Source organism: Homalodisca vitripennis, chromosome 1 (genome assembly GCF_021130785.1).
Source record: "Homalodisca vitripennis isolate AUS2020 chromosome 1, UT_GWSS_2.1, whole genome shotgun sequence".
Taxonomy (NCBI): Eukaryota; Metazoa; Arthropoda; class Insecta; order Hemiptera; family Cicadellidae; genus Homalodisca; species Homalodisca vitripennis.
In genome coordinates, this window is record NC_060207.1 from 94,489,461 (window position 1) to 94,515,894 (window position 26,434).

The 26,434-nt window shown below is 34.2% G+C and overlaps 1 protein-coding gene across 1 annotated transcript; it reads left to right on the top strand.

Annotated features, from left to right (window-relative positions):
• The first annotated feature begins 11,236 nt into the window (after positions 1–11,236).
• On the top strand, positions 11,237–13,229 carry LOC124366854 (40S ribosomal protein S7-like). Its single transcript, XM_046823455.1, has 2 exons — positions 11,237–11,416; positions 13,105–13,229. Exons 1-2 carry the CDS (start codon positions 11,252–11,254, stop codon positions 13,180–13,182), a joined length of 243 nt encoding a protein of 80 aa, XP_046679411.1. The 5' UTR covers positions 11,237–11,251; the 3' UTR covers positions 13,183–13,229.
• Positions 13,230–26,434: the final 13,205 nt, after the last annotated feature.

The window sequence follows — 26,434 nt, forward strand, 5'->3', positions numbered from 1 at the left end:
GGAAAAATGTATATGTTTCAATGTCAGTGATTTTTGGTAAAATTTACAGGATTAGACTCACAACCAAATCTCAGACGTGGGGTTTTCAGGGTTTTAGTGGCTGGTTGGGGACGGGAATGTATCGGTTTAGTCTCTTGCAACATATATTGGGGGGAAGGGAGAGTTGTTTTGGTTGTTTTGGTTGTAAAGAAAAACCCGGGGGGCAATACACAGAGTGTAAAAGGGGGGGAATTAATTGTTATAATACTCATCATAAACACATTGTAGTTTATCTCTATCGTGATCCGGGGGAAAAAGGTTTTTGGTTTAGGGGATTTGGGCACTTGGGGGTTTCTCCTAGGGTGCGGCTGAGGTAGGAACGGCGTGAGGGAGTGGGATCAGTCTACTATTCACAGGTGTGTTCGGTGATGGGGACTTCGTGGGGGTTTTGGGGGAGTAAGCTTTTTACCTTGGGGGGGGTTTTTTTTAATAATAGTGTAAAAAGTTTTGGGTGGGGGGGTGATGTTTTTGAGACGGTGGTTTGTGTTTGTTTCTGTTGGGTGATCCAAAAATTTTACCACTGAGGTTTTCTGGCTTATCTGGGCCATGGTATTGACATTATGGTTTATTGATTAAAAAAATGTTGGGGGATGGGGTTTGTTAGTGGGGTTGTTTTTTTGTACCCATGGTGTAGGGTTGGGATTGTAGGTCATGGTGGTATTTTGTGAGGGGGTTTTTTATTAAATATTTGAATGGCGGGTTGGTTGGAATTGTGCGGTATTAAAAAAGTTTTTGCTGGCGTTTTTTTGTTTTAAATAGTCAGTTGGGCGTGTGTGTGGTAGGGGTGGCTATTGTTTTGGGGGATTATTTTTTTGTAAGACGAGTTATTAATGATATTGGGGGTGCATTAAAATTTTAAGCAGCCCCCTGTGTAAGTCGTGTAGTTTGTGGTTTGCGTTGTGAATTCAAAAATGTTTGGCGTGTTTTATTGGTGTGCGGGTCTGTCCCCTTTGGTTTTTGTTGGGGTTTTTTGATAGGGGTGAACTGGGTCGGGGGTACGGTATTAGTTTGTTTTTGACATCGGGTTAGTAGTGTTGTTTTACGGGTGGGGTTTAGTTGGGGGACATTGTAGGGGTGGAGGGAACTATGTGATGGGGACTTTATTATCAAGCGTTTTTCTGGGGGTACTGTTTAAAGGATTGTGGGGATATTGTATATTAGGCGGTCTTATACTGGGGGGGGGGGTTGCGCTCGGAGTGGGGGGGGGGGCGTTTTTTGACACTCTGGGGGGGGGTGAAATGTTCTGGGTGGGGTTGGGGTGAGGGAGGGGGGGTATTCTTGGGAGATGTCACCTGTGTTGGTAACGCAAAATATTTTTTAATGGGGTGTTTTAGTATTTTTTTCAGGGATTTTGCTGTGGGTTGGGTTTATTGGTCATGTGGTTATTTTAAAGATTTCTGTTTATGGTGATCGGTCGACTGGCCGTTATTTAGCAAGCGTTTTTATAAGGGCAGGCTGGGTCTTCAGCGGTTGGTGTTTATGGTCTACTATTTTTTGTTGCGGCGCAGTTCTTATTTTGGTGGCGTTTGGGTCGGGATGAATAGTGGGGTGATTGGTATTTTTGCATTGGTTGTTAGAGTGATTTTTGGGGTTTTGTTGTTTTAAAATTTAGCAATATTGTGTGTGTTGTGTTTTTTAGGCGCACTACGAAGGGGGCTAATCAATGGAGGAAAGAGGGGTGAGAATGACCTGCGATGTTTGGTGGGGCATGGGGGGGTGTGGGGGTGGGCTAAGATGTTTTGTGATTTGGTGGTTCGGGAAAAGGGTTTTGGCTGTGGGGGTGGGGTTGTATAGTTTGCCATGTGGTTGGTTATTACGCGAGTATGGAGATAAAGGTGATAGACGGTACGTAAAGATGTAAATCTAGAAAGTCATCTCGTTCCGACGGGCCCTCCGGCACTGGTATCGTTAGGATTGTCTCTTTTCGAGGAGCCGTGGGTCTCGGCTAGCTTTGCAGAGAGGGGGGGTCTATCGGAGCCGAGAGTGACTTGTTTTGGTGCCCTGGCAAAAGGGGTTTTGGGGGGCTTGTTAAAGAGACGCTTATGGCATTTTAAAATGGTTGGTTGGCTGTTTGTGGTGGGGAGAGGTGGAGGTATAGGGGTGGCGGTTTTGTCTAGTGTGTTAGTGTGGTTAGGGGGGTTATGGGGCTCGGGAATGTAGTCGTCTGGACTTCTGGGGCGGGACATTTTAGCAAAACCGCTTTTTAACTTGGTGATTCGGGTATAAGGGTTGCTGTGGATTTATAATGTGTGGGGGTTTGGTTTTTGCGTGTTGGATTTGGGAGGAGGGTGGTGGTGTGGTTAAATTGTTGGGTATTTGTGTGGTGTATTATGTGTTTTCCGGAGTTGGGTTTGGTTGGTTGTTGTTGGGCAAAATTTGGTGGGTTTTAGGGTTTGGGTGGTTTAAGGGGTTTTGTTGGTGGATGTCATGCACGAAGTTTCTTGTTTTTTTTTTGGTGTTTCAACATTGGGGCGCTGCTGAGGGTGTTTTTGTTGGGCTGGTGGGCGGAGTGTGAGGGTAGTTGTATGTTGAGTTGGGTGGGGTGTGTCATTTGGGTGTTTTGTGTGGGTATTTGGAATTGTGAGTTGCTTTCCTGTGATAGAGAGGTTTTGGCGGTTCCCTGTGATCCCTGGGGAATTTTCTGGCATGGTTTGGAGTTCGGGTGGGGATTCAGGGAAAAAAGGGTGATAGGTATGTATGTTTATTCGGAGAGGGGTCATGATTGTGGTGGGTGGGGGAGGGGGCAAAATTTTTTAGAAGGATGCGGAGAGCTAGAAGGTTCAGGGGACGGATTTTGGAGGGTCTGGTTTTGTGTAATTTGAGATAGAGGTGGGGAATTAAAATTTAGAAGGTATGACACTATGCGTGTTTTATGTGTTGGGTCGGGATTATATCGCAGGAAGGTAGGGCTAATCGGGGGGCCGGGTAGGTGGCTCGTGGTACTTTGGTTCAAATGTGAAAGGTTTTAAGGTGTGGGGGATTTTGGGGGGGTGTGTTATTGAAGTGCAGGCAAACCAAATGGTCGGGGTAGGTAGGCTTGTTGCGTGTCTTGGGGGGGTGGTGGGGTTGTTACTGGGTAGTGGTGGGGTTTTGGCCCTTGCTATTTGTGTTGTGTATTGTGGACTTGTAACGGAAAGTGTCCGGTAAGGCAGGGTTTATGGGGTTTTTGACGTGAAAAGTTTTTCGGTTTGGTCTTTGTCCGGTTAGTTGTAGAGACACCTGGGAGTATCATTATTTGGGGGACGCCACGGATGTTGTTGTGTACAGTGTTAGATGAATATTGATTCATTTATTTCTTTTAAAAAATAATAATTCTTTGTACATTGACTGAAGAATGGTTTCACCTGCTACTACCACCACAGAGCAAAAACAGATATTAAAACATGTTTTTTAAAAGATTTGTAAATTCTATATTACGTTTCTATATAGTATTACTTGATTAAGGTTGACTTTTTCTCTTAAGAATATCATGTTCCAGTGAATATCTGTCTCTTTTTGACTAGCATTGTAGTATTTTAGGGGTTTGCTAAATTATTGCACAGTGTGTTCTTCCATTTAAAAAAATCTATATTTAGTTGATATCGTATAACACAAAGGGGGTTTTTCTTGTTACTTTACAAAAACATTTTGATATACTTATTTTTGAATACGTGTGAAACTGACAAAATATTGTCAACTGTCCCAGTGTTACTGCTCAGTTTGGGTGATTGTTGTAGTGTCAAAGTGGACAAACATTAAACTGTCATTTCTCCACAGTGGGCACGTTTTGTATAAGGTGACCATTACTAAGGAAATGACACATTTATTTTAAAATACAATTCATTGTACATTAACTGAAAAGTTAACTACTACCACCCAGAGCAAAACAGATATTTAAAACATATTTTTAAAAGATTTGTAAATTCTATATTACGTTTCTATATAGTATTACTTGATTAAGGTAGACTATTTATCTTAAGTATAAAATGTAATGTTCCAGTGAGTATCCGTCTCTTTTTGACTAGCATTGTAGTATTTTAGTGGTTTTGCTTAATTATTGCACAGTGTGTTCTTCCATTTAAAAAATCCATATTTAGTTGATATCATGTATCTCAAAGGGGGTTTTTCCTGTTACTTACAAAAACATTTTGATATACTTATTTTTGAATACGTGTGAAACTGACAAAATATTGTCAACTGTCCCAGTGTTACTGCTCAGTTTGGTGATTGTGTAGTGTCAAAGTGGACAAACAGTAAACTGTCATTTCTCCACAGTGGCACCTTTTGTATAAGGTGACCATTACTAAGGAAGTGACACATTTATTTTAAAATACAATTCATTGTACATTAACTGAAAAGTTAACTACTACCACCACCCAGAGCAAAACAGATATTAAAAACATGTTTTTAAAAGATTTGTAAATTCTATATTACGTTTCTCTATATAGTATTACTTGATTAAGGTTGACTTTTTTTCTTAAGAATATCATGTTCCAGTGAATATCTATCTCTTTTTGACTAGCATTGTAGTATTTTAGGGGTTTGCTAAATTATTGCACAGTGTGTTCTTCCATTTAAAAAATCTATATTTAGTTGATATCATGTATCTCAAAGGGGGTTTTTCCTGTTACTTACAAAAACATTTTGATATACTTATTTATTAATACGTGTTGAAACTGACCAAAATATTGTCAACTGTCTCCAGTGTTACTGCTCAGTTTTGGTGATTGTGTAGTGTCAAAGTGGACAAATATTAAATTGTCATTTCTCCACAGTGGCTCCTTTTGTATAAGGTGACCATTACTAAGGAAGTGGACACATTTATTTTAAAATACAATTCATTGTACATTAACTGAAAAGTTAACTACTACCACCCAGAGCAAAACAGATATTAAAACAAGTTTTTAAAAGATTTGTAAATTCTATATTACGTTTCTATATAGTATTACTTGATTAAGGTTGAACTTTTTTTCTTAAGAATGTCATGTTCCAGTGAATATCTGTCTCTTTTTGACTAGCATTGTAGTATTTTAGGGGTTTTGCTAAATTATTGCACAGTGTGTTCTTCCATTTAAAAAATTCTATATTTAGGTTGATATCATGTAACACAAAGGGGGTTTTTCTGTTACTTACAAAAACATTTTGATATACTTATTTTTGGAATACGTGTGAAACTGACAAAATATTGTCAACTGTCCCAGTGTTACTGCTCAGATTGGTGATTGTGTAGTGTCAAAGTGGACAAACAGTAAACTGTCATTTCTCCACAGTGGCACCTTTTGTATAAGGTGGCCATTACTAAGGAAGTGACACATTTATTTTTAAAATACAATTCATTGTACATTAACTGAAAAGTTAACTACTACCACCCAGAGCAAAACAGATATTAAAACATGTTTTTAAAAGATTTGTAAATTCTATATTACGTTTCTATATAGTATTACTTGATTAAGGTAGACTATTTATCTTAAGTATAAAATGTAATGTTCCAGTGAGTATCCGTCTCTTTTTGACTAGCATTGTAGTATTTTAGGGGTTTGCTAAATTATTGCCACAGTGTGTTCTTCCATTTAAAAAATCTATATTTAGTTGATATCATGTATCTCAAAGGGGGTTTTCCTGTTACTTACAAAAACATTTTGATATACTTATTTTTGAATACGTGTGAAACTGACAAAATATTGTTCAACTGTCCCAGTGTTACTGCTCCAGATTTGGGTGATTTGTGTAGTGTCAAAAGTGGACAAACATTAAAATTGTCATTTCTCCACAGTGGCACGTTTTGTATAAGGTGACCAATTACTAAGGAAGTGACACATTTATTTTAAAATACAATTCATTGTACATTAACTGAAAAGTTAACTACTACCACCCAGAGCAAAACAGATATTAAAAACAAGTTTTTAAAAGATTTGTAAATTCTATATTACGTTTCTATATAGTATTACTTGATTAAGGTTGACTTTTTTTCTTAAGAATTATCATGTAATTCCAGTGAGTATCCGTCTATTTTTGACTAGCATTGTAGTATTTTAGTGGGGTTTGCTTAATTATTGCACAGTGTGTTCTTCCATTTAAAAAAATCCATATTTTGTTGATATCATGTATCTCAAATGGGGGTTTTCCTGTTACTTACAAAAACATTTTGATATACTTATTTTTGAATACGTGTGAAACTGACAAAATAATTGTCAACTGTCCCAGTGTTACTGCTCAGTTTGGTGATTGTGTAGTGTCAAAGTGGACAAACAGTAAACTGTCATTTCTCCACAGTGGCACCTTTTGTATAAAGGTGACCATTACTAAGGAAGTGAACACATTTATTTTAAAATACAATTCATTGTACATTAACTGAAAAGTTTAACTACTTACCACCCAGAGCAAAACAGATATTAAAACAAGTTTTTAAAAAGATTTGTAAATTCTATATTACGTTTCTATATAGTATTACTTGATTAAGGTTGACTTTTTTTCTTAAGAATGTCATGTTCCAGTGAATATCTGTCTCTTTTTGACTAGCATTGTAGTATTTTAGGGGTTTGCTTAAATTATTGCACAGTGTGTTCTTCCATTTAAAAAAATCCATATTTAGTTGATATCATGTATCTCAAAGGGGGTTTTCCTGTTACTTACAAAAACATTTTGATATACTTATTTTTGAATACGTGTGAAACTGACAAAAATATTGTCAACTGTCCCAGTGTTACTGCTCAGTTTGGTGATTGTGTAGTGTCAAAGTGGACAAACAGTAAACTGTCATTTTCTCCACAGTGGCACCTTTTGTATAAGGTGACCATTACTAAGGAAGTGACACATTTATTTTTTAAAATAAAATTCATTGTACATTAACTGAAAAGTTTACTACTACTACCCGGACCAAACAGATATTCAAACACGTTTGTCAAACGATTAGTAATTCTACTATACATTTTTATATAGTATTACTTGATTAAGGTAGACTTTTTTATCTTTAGAGTATTATGTTCCAGTGAGAATCTATCCCTATTTGGCTAACATTGTAGTGTTCTTACACAAATAAGGGGATTTCTAAATTATTGCACAGTGTGTTTCCTTCCTTTAAAAAAATCTATATTTAGTTGATATCGTTGTATAATACAAAGGGGGTCTTTCTGTTACTTACAAAAACATTCTTATATACAGTTGAACCTCGATAAGTCGGATTAATCGGGACCGCAGCCGATCCGGGTTAACGAAAATCTGGGTTAGCCGGAGAATTAGGTAAAAATTAATAAAATACAGTATACTTACAGATAAACTCCATTATAATTGTAAAAACATCAAACATATGCACATTTAATTATTATTAATCCTTACAGTAACATTTATAACTGTTCATTTCCTGGTAAAAAAACTCAGTCAGCTTTGGTTTGTGACAATGTTGTCTGCCACTTACGTGCTGTGCGATCCCGCAGTCTCTTCAACATTAGCAATTCAGCCGGCGATGTTTCTGCCTGCCGCTCGAAATAAACCATTAGTTCGTTTAGTTTGGTCACTGCATCTCCATGACTCATCACTGGATCTTCAATGTCCCCCGTCTGCCTCCTCAGCGTCTGATTCATTAGCATCAGGTAAAAAACGACGCGATCACTTCCTCGTCAGTAAGTGGCTCATAGCCTCCGTTATTGTCTGCCCCTAACCATAGAGTAATGTCATTTTCATCGACTTCAGAGCAGCCATCAATATTTTGGAACATATACTAAAGTTCTTGGGGCTGGACATCGTCTGGAGAGTCATTTTCCATATTACAGTTCCCTACTGGTTGAATTATATTTTCAGGCAAGTCGCCACAGTTTTTTTTATACACCCTTCCACAGTTTTTTTATTCAAAGATTTAATTATGCTAATTCTAGTCACTTGTTCCCAAGATTCTGCAATCATGTACATTACAGTTTTCACATTAAATGTTTTGAGAATCTCAACTACACCGTGTTCTCCTTCATTGTCAATGATTGTGCTTAGCATCTGTCTTCTGTAAACCTTCTTGATTTTCTCGAGAACCCCCTGTCTATGGGCTGTAATAGCGCTGTTACATTAGGCGGGCAAAAACTTGACGGTAATGTCCCTACTGACTAGCACATCTGCAGACGGATGTGAAGGAGCATTATCAATTAGTAGGACAGCTTTAATTGGCAACCCACAATCTTTTAAATATTTCGTCACACCTGGCACAAAACAATAAAAAACCCAGTTTTTAAAAGTGTTGCTGTCCATCCATCCATTTCTTTGAGAATTGTAGACAACTGGTAGAAAATCCCAATTTACGTTTTTCAGTGCTTGCGGATTTTTCGCTTTTCCTATTAAGAGTAGAGGAAATTTATGCTTCCTCCCCGAAGCATTGCTGCAGGCCATTATTGTCAATCGGTCTTTGCTTTTTTTGTATCCCTTTGCGTCTTTTTTCAGTTTTTGAGGCCAAAGTTTTGCTCGGCAACATTCTGTAAAACAGACCCGTCTCATCGGCGTTATATATTTGATCTGCCGTAAAATTTTCTTCTTTATCAAAATCCAAAAACTTGTTTTTATAGTCTTTAGCAGTGCTGTTGTCCCCAGATAGACTTTCTCCTGTGATAGATAGTTGGCGAATACCATGCTGTTTTTTCCACCTATCCAATGATCCTTGACTCGCAGTAAAATTTTCTAGTCTCTTTTCCATTGTCCACTACAACATTTTTACGTTTTGTTGCCATCGCGTAGATAAAACCAAACGCACAACACAAATGAAGCACACTATCTGAAGCACGATTGCAGAACCGAAGCAAACAATACAGTACACTACACACACAAACACGGGCACAAGCGAGCGGAGCAAGGTACGAACGGGTACCTGAGGGGCCAGGCGTGGCGGTAGCGTGGGAGAGGATTTAAGGAAATACGCGTCTGTTATTGTTTCCGAGAATCCATGAGTTACACACTCACTGTCGTACAGTCCCATCAAATACTGATGCAACATCGATTCACGGATACTATACCACTCAAAAATATTACGTTTTTATTATTGAAATGGTTGTCTGATTTTTATTTTTTAATTGAAAATTGGTCCGGGTTAGCCGGACTTCCGGGTTAATGGGGGCCGACTTATCGGGGTTGTACTGTATTTATTTTTTAATACGTGTGAAACTGACAACATATTGACAACTGTCACTGTGTTACTGTGCAGTTTGGTGATTGTGTAGTGTCAAAGTGGACAAACAGTAATCTGCCATTTCTCCACAGTGGCTTCTTGTTTATTAGATGACCATTACTAAGTGAAGTGACACATTTACTTTAAATAATTGATCATTCATAATTGTATATTCTGTATTTTAACATTTTGGGTACTCCCAAATAATTTAAATCTAGTATATTAATAAAATTCTCTTTAAGTACATTTCTTAATATTTTACCTCACTTAATGTCATTGGAATATGCTAACAAAAAACTAAAGAGTTAAACTAACTCATCATTACTCATAATGTCTCTAATATATACATAATTTTTATCCCTAGGTAATCATTATCTGATTGTACCGGTTTTATCAATGGGTTTATTACATTGTTAGCCAGAAAGTATTATTAGAAAAATGCTTTTCTGATTCAAGAAGAACTATGACCATAATGTTTTGTGTTAAATGTGTTTTTGCTTGAATTTTTGTTTTTTTTTTAGAAATTTTAACGATGCCACTTAATGTCCTGATGTCTAGCCTCTGAAATTACAGTAAGCCATCTACTTGTTACCATCGTTTGTTAGTACCAATTTGATAAAATACTAATTGAAAAACAGGAATTTTTCTGATATTCAGAATGCAGGAATTTATTTCAAAGTTTGTCATTAGTGAAGTGCTTTTCATTTATGAGAGTAGGCTATTTAGATTTTTCTTCATCATTAACAGATAATCCTTTCTTCGTCTAAATGCTTACACTATTTATGTACATTTCCATTACACTTTTGCCATAAACTTCAAAATTAGAATAAGCTGCCAATGAATTTCAGCAGCAAAAACTTTTTGCTGAGTTGAAGTAATGAACATTGTAGTGCACGTAACAATTGGCAGGATTATTGATCAATATTATGACAAACAAAACAGTATATCTACACAACCAACTTCACCTAAGAGGTAGAACATAGTGAAGGATTTGCGATGAGTAGCTAATCTTCAATGGATGTCACATGACAGCCTACGTTGCTTAGTGTGCAGTCAGTTCTTACTTTTATCCTCTCCTGGGTAATCACGGCAGTGAGCTTGGTGCTATAAATTGAATGATAATACTCAGCGATGCTATCTAGGTGTAATATATGAAATGTTTAATCCTATTTTGTCATTTTTCATCACAATTCCTACTGTTTACTGACATATTGTTATGTACAAGAAATAACTGTTATTATGTAAAAAATTATTCTCAATAGTTTATAGTAAGTAACAGTTTTTCTATTTAAATAGAGCTGTTTTGAATGGCAATTTTAAAGCATATCACATTATCGTGACCAGGAGAGGGTTAAAATAAAATTATGATAGTTATATTACAGACTAAAATTTAGTGTAAAAGGCGGATATAAAGTAAATTTTAAGAACCATTTTGAATTTTGTTTTTTCAGCATTGTTGATCCATACATTGTATGTGCATCTTCTTGTAGTTAAACCTAATAAAAACTGTAAATTTTTTAACACTCCTAATCTTATAAAAATGTAAATTTAACATTTATTTTTTAGTACTTTATGACAATGTATATCTTACAGTGTCTCATATTTATAAAAACTCTTCTTTGACTCATTACAAAATATGTTCATCCAATTATTTAGTTCTATTAGAAAAATACATACACAATTTTAGTACCTAATTTTCAAGTCTCAAAACATTTTTTTATGGCATCCTTGAATGTTTATGTATTAAAATTTCCAGTGTTTTTCGTGCCAACCACTTTTTTTACACTGGTTATTTATGTCATGTAACTTTTACCAAGGAAATATAATTTTTATAAATCATACAGTGGGTTTTTTGTATTCACATTAAAACATTTTTATTGCAATAAAATTATCTTGCAAATTTAGTACATTTTACAATATACTATTACTATCCCTATACGTTCGCCATTGTGACCTTATTTTGATTGATGCAATAAGATATTTAATTTGATATGTTAATTAGAACTTCGTTAAAAATATATGTTGAAACTTAGCCGTTATATCTTACATACTGTGTTTTTTAATCAAACCTTGTGTTACTCTTTTACTTACCAGATGTGTTGTTGCAGCCGAACACTAACTGCTGTGTATGATGCTATATTAGAGGATTTAGTGTATCCTGCTGAAATAGTGGGGAAGAGGATACAGGTCAAGATGGACGGTAAACAACTGATAAAGGTCCATTTGGACAAGAACCAGCAGACGAACATTGATCACAAGGTGAGATTGTTATTGGTGTCACAGATCACAAGCACTGACAAGTCCGTTGTTGGCGACAAGTTCTCAATGGTCCACAACAGTGCCACAATATCAGCTCTCTGTGCCCTGGCCAGGCTCTTGTCGTGCTGGGTTAATGTAGAGCTAACATTAAAAAAAGTGTTTAAATAAATGAACTAGAGTAATTTATAAAAAATTAAAATACAAGCAAATTCTATCACATAAAAGAAAAAGCCTTTAGGTACAGAAAAAAAAATCTAAAGTACATACAGCATTACTATAAACAATTGTAATTGTTATCATGACATTAGATATCCAGTATTCAAATTTTATCTTATAATAGAAAGTAATTAAAAATTATAACTAGTGCAAGGATATCCAGTAAGCTTTTTATATTATCATGTAGTAGTGGAGGTTCGGTTTTTACAGCAACTAAATGTGTCACTATTTTATATTATAGTAGGAAGGTAGTGCTGTTTCAAGTTTTTCAGTACTGTTTGTTTTTATCAGGAAATTTTTGTTAAGTGTGAAGTTTATATGGCAGTTATCCATTTTTTTTTTGACAAGACCGTTGAATGTTAAATTTTAGTAAGTAGTCAGTATTTATCTTGTTTTTGTATTGTTGATAGCTAGGTGTTGATCAGTGAAGATTTCTTACAATATGCATTTATCTTTAACAAAAATTAGCATTTTCATATGATTCTTTTGTTTATTTTAATATAGTGCTTTGTACTACATATTGGTGGCCAATTCGTCCATCATTATACAGAATGTTTGTCCATAACCACCATGAAGTTTATATAGGATAAACAAATAACCTGAAAATCAGCTAGATTCTAGTTGAAGTTTTGAGTTTATTTTTATCACATATTAAACCATCAGTAAGTTAATTCTAGTACAGTACATATGCTAGTAGTGAGTGACTAGTACAGTACATATGCAAGCCTGAGTTGTGAAAAATAAACTGTTGTTTAATGCTTGGGCTGAAATATTTTGTGTAAACTTCACATGAGTTTAGAAGACTACTTCCTTGTGATAAACACAAAAGTATGAAAATTAATTGAGATCCCTACATTAGAAATACATAATAAAACTAAACGTCCAGGCTTGCAATGATATGAATCGTACTATAGTTGGTGCCAACCACCTTTTTCTCATACAACAAATTTTGTATATGAATCAAAAGTTGAGATTTTCAGTTGTTATAAAATACTATTTATCTGTATATTTTTCTTGATGAATAATTTTACGTTTTATGATGTTTTTATAAAGTAAATTTACAGTTAACGGGCATTTGCCATTGTTATGTGTTACAAAAGGTATAATATAACATTGTTTTAATCATCGAAAAGTTGTTATACATTTTGTAACATATAATAATGGCAAATGTCCAAAATCGTTTTATATCCTTTTAATAATTAATACATACACTAACTTTAAGTAAAGATTAAATTAACAGATTTTCTAAATTTGTTTAGTATAAGGTACGATAAAAAATATTAATTATATGTTGTTACAAAATTTTTATAATTCTCTTACTTATAAGGTTCCTAACTATTTCTCATTATTTTATGCTGTGACATATTTGTTCAGAATTAGAAAAAGTAACCATACTGAAAACTAATTTAAAATATTTGAATGTGAATATTTGGGTTGTTGTGAATTTATACCTTTATTTTTGTATGTTTCAGCTCGACACATTTGCTTCAGTGTATAAGAAGTTAACAGGGAGGGAAGTCAAATTTGAGTTCCCAGAAACGTACCTGTAAATGTTTTATTACAATAAAATGTTTAAATAAAATCCACTTTGGGTGAATGTGTTTGTTTGCATCACTTGCCTTCCTTTTCCCTTATATAAGTAAATACAATGGAGAGGAATTTTGCCATCAATGGTGTATACCTTTTAACAAAATGTCAATTATAAGCAGTTTTATTTTACCTACAAGAATAGAAGGTAAGATTTTGTTGTGATAAATATTAAATTGACAAGTACTGATAATGATATATGTTGTATTGATAGCTTGTGCTGAGGGTTATTTGTTACTTGGGAAATTATGTTCTTGAAATAAAGGTTTTATTGTGGTATAAATAAGGTTATACAGTATAGATAATTATTTTTTGACTACGAGTTACAAAAGATACAAAATACTATACATTTATTTAGATAAATGAATGATTCATCTAAATAATATAAAAAATATATAAACTTATAACCTTTAATTTTATTTTATTTAAAATAAATATAAAAACCAAATTGTTGAAATTTATTAACACTGGTGAAATAACAATCCAGCTAAATGTTTCTTTAATAAAGGTTAATATAACTTAAAAACTAATAAATGTAAAATAAAATAAAATGAGCTATAACTTCAATATCAGAACCGTGGGTTTTGAGCTTTTGCGAAGAATAACCAATATTTAATTTTAAAATAAATCAAAGAATTGTTAATTTGGAATGATCATTAAAGGACTAATATTAATTAGTAAAGGAACAAGCTCTAATACTGATGATGTGGAAGAGCTGCTTGTAGTTGAGCTAGGCATCCTTTGGATGCTTTGTAGATACAGTGGGAATGATTGAAGCGTCAATTGGGATCCGTTACAGTGATGTGAAGGTCTGTCCAATCATAAATTGCGATTTAATGTCAGTTTTTGAAAAGAGGGGGCACAAATAGGTAGTGGATTAAATGATAGAAAAAAATTTGAAGCTTTAAAATATGCAAAAGCAGGGAGGGAAAGTAAGTTCTTCTAAGATATAAATTAATAAGGATTGAAAGTTATGGAATAATTTTGATCAGCTAAGTCATTGTTAATCAGTCAATTAAAATAATTAATAAACAGAAGGAAGTATGATTTTAATACTGTATGGAAAGCTGGTGAAGGTACAAATAATTATTGAAGGTGATTTCATGTAGGCCTACATTACAAAATGAAAATTTTTAAATCTGGGGTACTTGTTCGGTTATTAATATTTTATGAATTATAAATCGATAGTTTAAAAATTAATAAAATAGTTTGACAATAATTTGAAATATATCTTGTGTTGTTAAACGACCATATATTGAAAAAAAGGAAATTCTAATTACAGTTATCGTCGTCGCAGATTTAGTGAAGGGAGGGTAATGGATAAAATGTTCCTGTGAATATAGAGAAATTTTGTGTGAAGATGTGAGCCAGTTCTTGTTTATGGAATATCAATTTTAGTTCAATTACAAAATATATGTAGTAATGCAATGTCAAACATATTTAATGTGTCTTATGAAAGTTTTTTTTTTTGTATAACAAACCACTCAATAGCAAGTACGATTCTTCTAAAACACTAAATTTTAAGAGGAAACAAAACCTTTTTCATGATAAACAAACGTAGCCTATTATATATTTCAAGTCTTCAATTACAATAACAACCCAAGATGTCAGTAAAATTATGAATTTAGCTCATGTGCGCTATTTTGTGAAGCCTTTCAAAGCAAAGTGATTATATAAAAAAGGTTTTAGATTTATATGCTAGGTTGAAAGGCAAGACAAGATTAATACGTGTAAATTTTTTTATTTTTGCTCGTTTAATATTTTAAAAGTATTTGATAAGACAATTGGTAAGTCTTTGAGCAACATTTCATATAGCAAAAAAAGTTAAGATTTAGCCGACTCTTCATATTTTATTATTTAGGGGAAAGAAGTTTATACAATTTTATGTATTGCAACATATTAAACTAAGAGAATCTCTTGATAGATTTGATACCACACACAAATTTTAAAAAATGTAGCAAATAATATTTATTTGTTTTATTAATGAATTTTTATGTTAAATGTGTACTAAGTGATCGAGGAGAAAAACATTTTAAACTGCATATGAGTTGTCTTATGATCTGCAAGACTGAAACATTACCAACCACTTTATGTAAAAATATGCACATATACATCACATGTCTTATATATCCTTATCTGATGGATTTTTTATTAGGAATGGTAGTTAATAAATATAATCTTTCCTTGTTCAATACTCACAATTGGTAGAAGTTTCAAGAAATATTTTTATGCAAAAACAGATTCAAACATTCCCTTAAAAATACTAATAAGGGCCATTGACTCATTTAAGTCATCTCTTTAGGAAGCAGCTGGGAAATCAACAGCCGATGTTCTAAATAAACAGTATACAGGTTGTAACAAAAAGGTTGGGCTGGCAATGCATTTTCAGATTTTATATGTGATTTTAACCCTTCAACGCGTTATTTTTTTTTTCATGGTCATACTCCCTCCTGCGTTGATTTTTCTGGTGGTTTTTTAGAGATTTTGTGTTTTATAAATAATATAAGCAAATTACCCAAGTTTATAATTATTTTATTATACTTCTATGTTGTTAGTGTTAATTAGCCAAATTAAACAAAATTAACCTACTGTAGGTTAATTTCCCTAAAAGCTAGCTAACCTACAAACCATCCCCAACTCATGTTTATAAAACACAACAAATTGTTCCTGTCAAAACGGGATTTTCCTTCTTCAAAACAATATAGTTAGCTTGTAAAACTAATAATAATAACTAAACAAAGGAACGTAAAAACACACAAAAATATGTCAGTTGAACATAACCATCACACTAACAATGACTGTAAACAACAACAAAACGTAAGCTGACAAACGATCGGCTGCACGGCAATGACGTCGTCTTGAATGCAGCTGATTTCTCAGATATTTTTTCTAAAAGATCGATTTTTTCGAGATATCGACTCAATTAATCGAAAGTTTTGAATCTTCTCCTTTCGATTGGTATACATTTTTCATTGAAAACATTCGATAGTCGTCTGTTAACAGCTACAAAAATAACCGACTACTCCATGACGTACTCAGTACGGCAAAAACGCGATCTCAAGTAAAAGTGTCATGACGTACCTAGTACGGCAAAACGCGTTGAAGGGTTAAGCTAAAAATGAAGAATAACTTTTTACCACTTCGTTTAGCGCTATTTCTTATTAAACAAATTACCTCTAAAACTAGTAAAGCTAAAGAAACCAAATTTGGCACATTAGTTTGAATAGGTAAGAGAAAAATAATAAACAAATAATTGTATTATTTTCTGTAATATAAAAAAACTGTGTCTGTTGAAAGTTTTTAAAGTCAAATATAAAATAACCAGTAGAGTTAAAAAAATGTACTAGACATCAGATATTTGGAGAATTTTATTGAAATTCCAACGGTACTAGTTTCAACGAAATCTGCCATGCCATAAGTGAGCACAACCACTTTAAAGGTATACTTGCACAAGCCAGAAGAAGTAAAACATTTTGCCTTCTGATAGGCATCAGTTATAAAAAATTTACAAGGTACCACTATTTAGTTAGTGTTAATATGTCCACTGAAGGAGTTACACAAGAAAATATTGAGAAATAACGACAAAATCAATATCGAGTACATGAACACTTTTCTAAAGAACAGTGGATCCTGTAAGAAGGATAACATCAATACAGCGACTGAATAGGAAGTCCTGGGTCGAATTCTTTCAACATGATAGTATATAGGGATATTTATCATTTCAGCATTCTCACAAAGTATACAAGCTTAAACTTTTAAGTAATAAATAGGATTAACATAAAACTCATAATTTCGGTTTTTATTAAAATTGCTGTTAGCATAACCTTTGGTTATTTTGATTTTGAGAACCACATATTGTATGGCTCATGTGAACTTTTTCTTCTTAGACATGGTTAAGGAATCAAGCATGATTTAGAAATAAACAACGCCATGTGAATGTGTGTATGATACAGTCAAAATATGTGAGCTATTTTAGAGCTATTTCATTGTTAGATAATTAGGTTAGTGATATTAGGCCTATATACTAAATAGACCAATACCAATTAATGAAATTCATATTCTCTTGTTATTTGAATTTCTAGACATCTTCAAACATCATTTGTATTGAAAACTCTTGGAGCAATTGGAAAAACTCATAAATACTACTAAATGTAAAAAATACAGTACATTTTCCAATTTATTTACTTTTTGGACGAGGCCTCTCGTGGAGTCGCCTGATGATGAAACCTTTGGTTTCAAAAGGCCTCGTCCAAAAAGTAAATAAATTGGAAATGTACTGTATTCTTTACATTTAGTAGTATCTATTTGTATGTCGAACAGGACGTAAGATTCTTAAATCTGCTTAAAGTGTTTTGAATGACAGTTGTACAGTATGTATATCTACAATAGGTGAAGAGTTTGCCACACTACATGTCACGTAATAAGCTTCAGCTCAGATCTATAGCTCAATTTGTTCTATATAGAGGTGTCCTGCTTGGACCCGTAAGGCCCCTTCTTGCTGGTGGGTAAATTTTCATCATAATATTAAAAAAGTAAAAGAAATTCCATGTAAAAAGTTCTGTACTATGTATTAATAAGAGCTGACAGTTTAAAATGTTTTACCAAAACTTACTTTTAAGCGTAGCGAGTGAACCAATAATGAACCTAATCACATTGATTTGTTGGTTTTGTTAGTACCCACAACTTGATCCATTTAATCTTTGCTGTATCTCTAATAGTTTAGTTTCAGTGTGCATACAATTTGGGAACATACAGTACTATATAACGGGGAAAATTTAATTCATGGTTTTAAAAATAAAAAATATATCAATTCCACCAGTCGTATTTCACATACCTACTGTACAAATTTCACATTTTTATCTTCAGCAGTTTTCTATTGGGCCTGGTTTTAAAATGGCCCAAGTCCAAAATTACAAATGTCCACAATTTTTCGTGAAGTGACAACACTTTTTATTGTTCTCTTCTGCCATAAGGATTGAAGGATTGTGACTATCATAAAATTGTTTTGCTCAACCAAAAACCGATTATACCACCTTAACATTGTGGATATATGTTGTGGACATGTTATACCTTAACGTAGCTATAACAATTTAAACCCCTATAAGGGCAAAATACAAAAGATTATGTGATGGTCTTTTAAGTTTGAGGAGATATAATGTGTATTACAACAAATTTGGTATTAATCTATAGGATATGTAGTACAATAAATTTGGTATTAAGCTTAACAGTCATTAGGTGATACAAAAATTTGAACCTATGCATGAAAAGTTTTAATTAAATTTATTCTAAACATAAGCCTAAAACTGTAATAGAGTTTGGGTTAGGTGTTACTATAGTAAAAAGTTTTACATAAACAAGATATTAAGGTAACTAAAATTTTTTTATCAAAAAAGAATAAAATAGCCTAATTAGATTTCTTTATAACAGCCTATACACTCTAAATTCATTTTAATTACTAGAAGTAATTTTTTTTTAATCATCTTTTTGTTAATACCCAACGAGATTCCCTCAACAAAGCAGGGATGAATTGAGTTAGCTATAAATTTGAATGTAAAGTTAATTAAAATATATACATAATTAAATTAGCATAAAGTAAAATACCCAGGCAAGTAGTTATGTTTAAAATTAAATATTTAATCAGCCTTTGTACAATATAAACCTTTTGGTAATTAAACAAACTAGACTGCCGTAGCCTAGCAGCAAAATCAAGTTTATTTAAACCACTAAATATAATAATTACTTGTTAATTAAACAAATGTTTTGGCCTTTGTGTTTCCTGAAGATGAAAGAAGCACTTTTTTCTGTTTCATGATATGAGAAACAAAAACACTCTTTACACCTCCTTTTGAATAGCATTTTAAATGTTTTAGTAAGATAAAATATTGCATTTATTGTAGTTTTTTAGTCACAATGCAGTTAAATTTTATACTACTTAGGGGGACATTTGTCTTACTTTTTGTAGCAAAAATTATTATCAATGGATATTTTAAAATTAAAGTAATAAATAAAGATGAAAATTTGAACAATTGAAATATAAACTTTAAAGTTTCATTAGTCAACAACAACTCTAAAATCTACTCATTTATGTGGAGCTTTCGTAATAGTTTATTAACAGCTAACGTCAGTCAATCAGAAACGAGGTACTGTGACTATAACTCCTTAGGTAACGGTTTTTTTTTTTTTTTTTTTTTTTTTTTCCTTCTGAGGGAAGAGGACACTTTGTCCCCGCACTTAGTCCTAAAAGGACCTTTGCGCCTCCCTTACTTTTATTTGTGCCCTCAAAAACCGAGGCTTTTGCAAAAACCAATCAGATTTAAGGGCTCCTGTTCTTTGATGTCCTTGGGGCTGAGGAGGTATGCTCCCAGGTATCTTTTCCTAGTCTCTACGATGCAGGACAATCCAACCAAATGTGCTACCGCTGACTCCTCCTCCTCTCCACAGAGTCTACATTCGCTGCTCCGACTAAGGCCTACCTTCAAAAGGTGCTTTCTCAGAGGGCCATGTCCTGTCAACATTCCTAATATCAGTCTTATATCCTCCTTATTCTGGTCTAGGAGAAGCTGTCCATCCTTTTGCATAAGGAGAGATAAACATTTTGGATATTCTTAAACCCGAGGCTCTGCTCCAATTCTTATATCTTGTCCTCTTTTCCCAATCTTTAACCAGAGCTTTAATGCTGGAGAAGGATAATTCCACATCCTGGCTCTGGCCCCACCAATATGGATTCGCTCCCTTTTTGGCGAGGATGTCCGCTTTTTCGTTTCCATGAATTCCTTCATGACCCGGCACCATCCGAGTGTTTACTCTATTACTTGTTTGCTAGCTCTGCTAGGGCCTTCCTGCATTCCCCAGACCGCTTTCGAATCAATCGAACAGGTATCCAGTGCCTTCAGTGCAGCCTGACTATCAGAGAGTATAGGTATGATAATCCTTTAGTCCCCAACTGTGTGAGTCTTCTAGAACATGAATCTATTGCCATGACCTCCGCCTGAAAAAACTGAGGCATGTCTTCCCAGGGGCACAGCCATGTCAACTCCAGGTTCATGTATTCCATATCCTGCCCTTGAGTCTAGGAGTGAACCATCGGTGTAAAACTTCAGGACTCCTTTTTTTGGGTAGGCCTCCCCTTTTAATCCATTCCTCCCTACTTCCGATTAGAGACCGTTTATGGTTTTTTCAAAGGAGTATTTCTTAACCATAGTATCAGATACTTTGGTTAGCATTTCAGCCTCAGGGAAATTTTCCAATATCTTCATATGGCCTTCTAGGGAGGTAACATTTATTACCTTTGTCCCTAGAAGCTTCATTGCGCTCATCGCAGCTGTTCTCATCACTTCCTGGCCAAGAGGAGTATAACCCAGAACCGCTTCCATTGCTAGTGTTGGGCAGGAGCTCATTGCTCCCGTGATGCTTAAGCAAGCTAACCTCTGAAGACTCTGTAGCCTTTTTGCAGCTGTTGTTTGTTCGACCTTCGGCCACCATACTAAAGCAGCATATGTGACCATTGGTTTTCACTATGGTTTCGTAAATCCAATAAATCATTTTGGGTTTAAGTCCCCATTTAAATCCAAAGAGTCTCTTACAGGCCCCAAGGGCCATTATTGCTTTGGATATCTTGTTTCTAATATGGGAGTTCCAAGTGAGCTTCTCATCCAAGATTAAACCCAGATACTTCACTTCTTTTGTTTGGTTTATGCTGATTCCCTCCAGGACCGGTTTAGCTAGCTGGAATTTCCTTTTCCTGGTAAAGGTAATCATGTTTGTTTTTTGATGGGTTGATCCGCAGACCTTCCCCATGACACCAGTTGCTTATGAAGTTCAGTTCTGTTTGTAATTGGCGTTCCAGCCTGCCAGTGTTTTTTTTCCCTTTAATCAATAAGCACTAGGTCATCCGCATAACATAGTAGCCTTATCCCCCTCTTCTCTGCTTTTCTTAGCAGATCATCCACTACCATCGCCCACAGGAGAGGAGATAAGACTCCCCCCTGGGGGCAGCCTCTTTGGGCCGTGATCGCAGCCGATTCGTCCCCCGTACTTGGCTTTTCACCTGTCTGCTTTTTAGGAAGGGCTACTATCCATTTTTGACTACGTCTGAGGAAACTCCAAAACGTTCCATCGCAGTCTTCATGGATTGATATGCTACCTCGGTCGAAAGCTCCTTCAATGTCCATGAAGACGCTGACTAGGGCTTCCTTTTTTTCGAAGGTATTCTCCACCTCTCTTCACTAAACTGTGGAGAGCAGTGGTGGTTGATTTTCCTTCTATGTATGCGTGTTGTGTGGGACTAAGTGGGTGTTCCAGTAATATTGCGTCCCTTATGTGTCTATTTATTATTTTTTCCATAGTTTTCACCATGAAGGAGGTTAGGCTTATGGGTCTATACGAACTGGGTTTTGTTGGATCCCTGTCATTTTTTCCGCAAGAACACCACTAGTGCTATCCTCCAATTCTTTGGGTATATATCCTAGGGCGAAACTGCTTCTAAATAGAATGCTAAGGGTATTTAGTAGAATGTCCAGCCCCTCTTGAAGCAGGGCTGGAAAAACTCCATCCGCCCCAGGAGATTTAAACGGCTTGAAACGATCTTATCGCCCATTTAAATTCTTTCGTGTGTGAATAGTCTGTTAGACACCCGTCTGGCTTTTGCCACCTCCCCGACTGGATCCCCCCCCCCCATATAGAGAATAAGTATCCTCATTACGAGTTAGTTGACCCCCCGGGAAGTGTGTTCTCCAGAAGTAGTTCTAACGGTCTCCTTCCTGTTCATTGTTAGGTCACCGTTGTCCTTTACTAGAGTCCCCATAGGATTTGTATGCTCCGTTTGGAGAGTTTTTTGAAGCCTGGATGCCTCGGGAAGACTGTTGATATTTTTACAGAAATTCCTCCAGTTCTTCTTTTATTTGTTCTTAGTTCTTTCTTATATTCATTTTGGGCCTGTAGATATAAGGGAGCCAGTCGTCTGTCCTTTTTGCCCATTTTAATAATTTCCTCGTTTTGTTTCTTAATGTTTCCAACCTCCCATCCACCACGGCACATCCCTCTTCAACCGGTTTTGCCTGGGAGGACAGTTTTTCTCGTAGGCCTTTATTATAGCTTGCTCTACTATTTGTGCAGACCTTTTCTAATTCAAATTCATTTCTCTGCAAGGTCCTATTTCTTCCAACTCTTCTGCCAGGGGACTCTCTGTAACCTCTCCAATTGGTCGATTTAGGAACCCTGTGGGTCACGTATCTTTCCCCCTGTCTCCTCTATGTCGAACCTAATTGGACAGTGGTCCCGATAGTGAGGCCTCCTTGGAGACGTGCCACCTTACTATTTTTATGTTTTTTAGTCCTGTAGATAGTGTTACGGTACGGTGTTAGGTAACGGTTACTATGGATGCGAATTCTGACGAAAATCTGTTTCTGACGAGTACGTCCGAAACCCTTGTCAGAACAAGGCGGTTACAGTGTGCGCGTTTTCAGATTTTCTGATAGTCAGTACGTATCAAAGTTGCCCAGCTAAATGGATAAACTCGATGAACAATATTTTCTTGAAAGGCCGTTATTAAAAATAATGTTGTTGAATAGGGTAAAAACAGAATATGTTAACCCGATATTTGGTAGTATGTATGTAACAATGTATTTAATTGGTAAAATAAAAATTATTTATTTATTATAACAAAACAATCTCATAAAAAAAAAAACCAAATTAGATTCATTCATAAAATTATTGAAAATCTGATTGACATAACAATTAACCCTAGAAATAAAACAACCTTTGCTTAATAAAAAAATTAATTTTCCCTTAAAAAAAAAAAATAGTTTTACTGAAAACCCACATTCTCCCTAAATTGTGCTGAAATAACAATTAACCCTAGAAATAAAACAACCTTTGCTTGATAAAAAGAATAATTTTCCTTAAAAAAAAAAAAAAAAATAGTTTTACTGAAAACCCACATTCTCCCTAAATTGTGCTGAGTTCTGCTGCAACCATATTCTGATTCTTCTGAGCAAGATCTCTGTTGTGGTAATTTTTATCTCTCATGTCCCACAAACACCTGTTCTCGTACACAAGACCGATTAATTCATCAATATCCATGGTTAATTTAATTTAATAACTCTAAAATTCGACGCACAGGATGAAATAAGTTGCTGGCCGCACAAAAAAAATCAAACATGTTTGATCGATCAAATCGTTTCTGATGACTTCGTGTCTTTTCTGACGCAAAAATCGCTGCCACTGTAAACAGTATCATTAGAAAACAGGCTTTTGTTTGTTCGGACGACTTCGTACGAACTCGTCAGAACAGATTTTCGTCAGAATTCGCATCCATAGTAACCGTTACCTTACCCAAAATTGGTACAGATAAATCAATACATACAACCTATTTTATATGCTAGCCTACTATACTTATCAAAACAATAAATTGAATAACAACACAATAAAAGCTATAGTTATTATAAATACATTGTAGCAAGTTATTGGTTTTGGTTAAAGGGAGATGTGTAAAAGACTTCCTGAGAAGAGACATTTTCACTGTTTAAATTCTCAACTAGGGATTTCATAATACCATCTTATTTCTCTATCATCAGTACTACTTTCTTGTATACAATATAAAATGACAATCAGTGATCTACAGAGCAGCACTGACTGGTTGTCTCATTCTGCAGTCAGTATTACAATTAGTTTACCACAATATCTACTACACTTTGCCTTCGTCACAGATCGATAAAAAACCATCATATTTAGTTTGAAGCGCTAAGAACAATGTTGGTGAAAACATCTCACAAGCATTTTAAGGGTTAAAATTGATGAATGAATTATTTTGTAAATGTCAGCTATTTAGTTATTATGAATGTAATAAGCAGAGTCCCAGTACCTAAAGTAAAGTTTGAAATTCCTCGAAAAATTATCCAGCAACAAATATACATTACATCACCAAAGCTTTAAGACCAACAATTCAATACATAAGAATAATGAAATATGTCTTATTTAACAAAGAAATAATTAGATACTACAGAAACAAACCACCATCACTGACTTACCTTGGTCCATGAGAAGCCATATAAGAGGTCAAATAAAAACCAAAATTGAGGTGTGTAAAGAGCATCTTTTGTTTTACATTGTTATTGTTTGTACAATGTTAATAACGATTAAGTGACAATATAAGATAATAATAAGATATGTTATTGTTTAAGTGATTCAAAAGTTATGACTAACAACTAGAATACTATACAAGCAAAATTTCATTTGTAACATTGTACTAACTGTATATTTTAAATATGATATGACAAAAACTAATGATAAACAATAATCTTTCAAAAGGATGATCAACCGAGTTGATAATAAATTAACAATTATATAATTATTTATAACTGATATTTTGTCTATACATGGCACTTGCAATTATATATTAGGTTAGACGTATACTAGTCATATAAGTAAAATGTATATTTATAAAAACAAGATTGAACTATTCTCAAAATGATGCTAACAAAAATGTTTGTGGTCTTCGAATACTATAGTGATAAAAGAAACACAAGCAAATATGAATAAATCTTTTAAAAGTCCAATTAGAATGTAGAACACCAGAAGTTAACTGCAAATCAGTAGTATAACTAAGGGGGATGAGGGGTATAGAACACCTCTTAAAAGCCCTAAAAATAATAATTGCATAACAGCTATTAAACTGGTTTTAAATACAGTGATAAAAAGTTTAAATTTTAACTAAGCTATTATAATTTATTCAAATTTAGATTGATTTAGAATCACTCCATGGCCCCTGGAGTGTGTTGTGTTTTTCAATCAGATTCATACCCCCTCCCCCTCAAGCTAACTCCTAGTTACGCCACTGCTGTAAATAGTTTTATTATTTATTATTATTAATATTGCTTTATTTTAATTTCTAGTAAATTGATACCAAAATATTTATATGTGTATTGAAAATATTTAATGCTTTCAAATCATACATTGTTTTATGAAATTAGCTCAACAAAATTTAGATGATTATATTAAAATTTTGGGGAAATGTTCACATTTATGTACACATAATTAAAACATACTCCAAGTGTAGCTTTGGAAAAAAAAAACCTTGTTGAGCATATGATGAGGATGAAGCCATCCTTTATGTTGACAAGAAAGACACATGAGAGAAGAAGGATGGCTGATTGAGAATTCTGGAAGGGATAGGATGGGAAGCAAAGCATATTAATAGGGATTTGTAATAAGTAGGCTTAGTGATGCTGGAAATTACTATGGACGATTGTGTAAATAATTTATACAATTTAAATTATGTTCTTTATAAAAATATCTCTTTTGTTATAGTTAACAAAAGATATATTTCATGTGTAGTTGTCACTTCAAAATTTTACATTGGAAGATACATTATGTTTTGAAGGTTAATTTGAACAATATGACTGTATGAATTGGTTAATATAGATGTTATGATACTAAAAAACAATTATCTTGAAATATTAAAGTTATAAATATTTATTGTATAAGCATATGAGTGGTTTCAAAAATATGGACTTAGTTTGATGGCAATCAGTCGAGAAGTTGAGTTTGTTGTTATATTTGGTTGTAATTATTCAATATTAACATATATTTTTCAACACCACACAGCATCCAACTAAAATATGAACTGCAAGAACTACAGTTCTAAATAAACTGAGAATTTTAAAGGCTTTTAAAAATGCTGTAAGATGACAATTTTGAAACCTTCACACGAGATGTCATAAAATGTTTAAAACATTTGTCTGAAATTGTTTATGATTTCTAAAACCATGTAAGTTTTTATTTATATTGTTTAATAGTCGGATTTATTTTACATAAATGGAAAAGGCATCCATGTAACTTTTCATTCGTTGACACCGGTTATTCCATTGACCCTTTCCGGGGGTCGACTAATACCTAATACCACCATTTCATTTGAATTGTACACCTAATTTTACAGATAGGCCAAGCGTTCTGAGTGCGGCCAGACTGTACTAGCCATCCTATCCGCTGTCATAGTGTGATTGATTTAAAAGAACTAAACTACTGGAACACCCTTTATTTCAATACAACTTTACTTGTAATGAAAAGAACCTATTATTATTAATATTTTTTCATCTTTGTTCTAAGCAAAAGCCCGATGTTCTTAAAAAAGACACTTCCCCGCCCACCCATCAGGCAGCACTGGGCCACACGCATAGATCGCTTAGCCTATCTGTAATAATAGTAAAGCGTAAAGTA

Bases quoted from the DNA above. Each gene is read 5' to 3' on its own strand.
- LOC124366854 (XM_046823455.1), top strand. From the start codon at position 11,252: ATGTGTTGTTGCAGCCGAACACTAACTGCTGTGTATGATGCTATATTA. The intron at 11,417-13,104 runs GTGAGATTGTTA...TGTATGTTTCAG, and splicing joins AGACGAACATTGATCACAAG to CTCGACACATTTGCTTCAGT.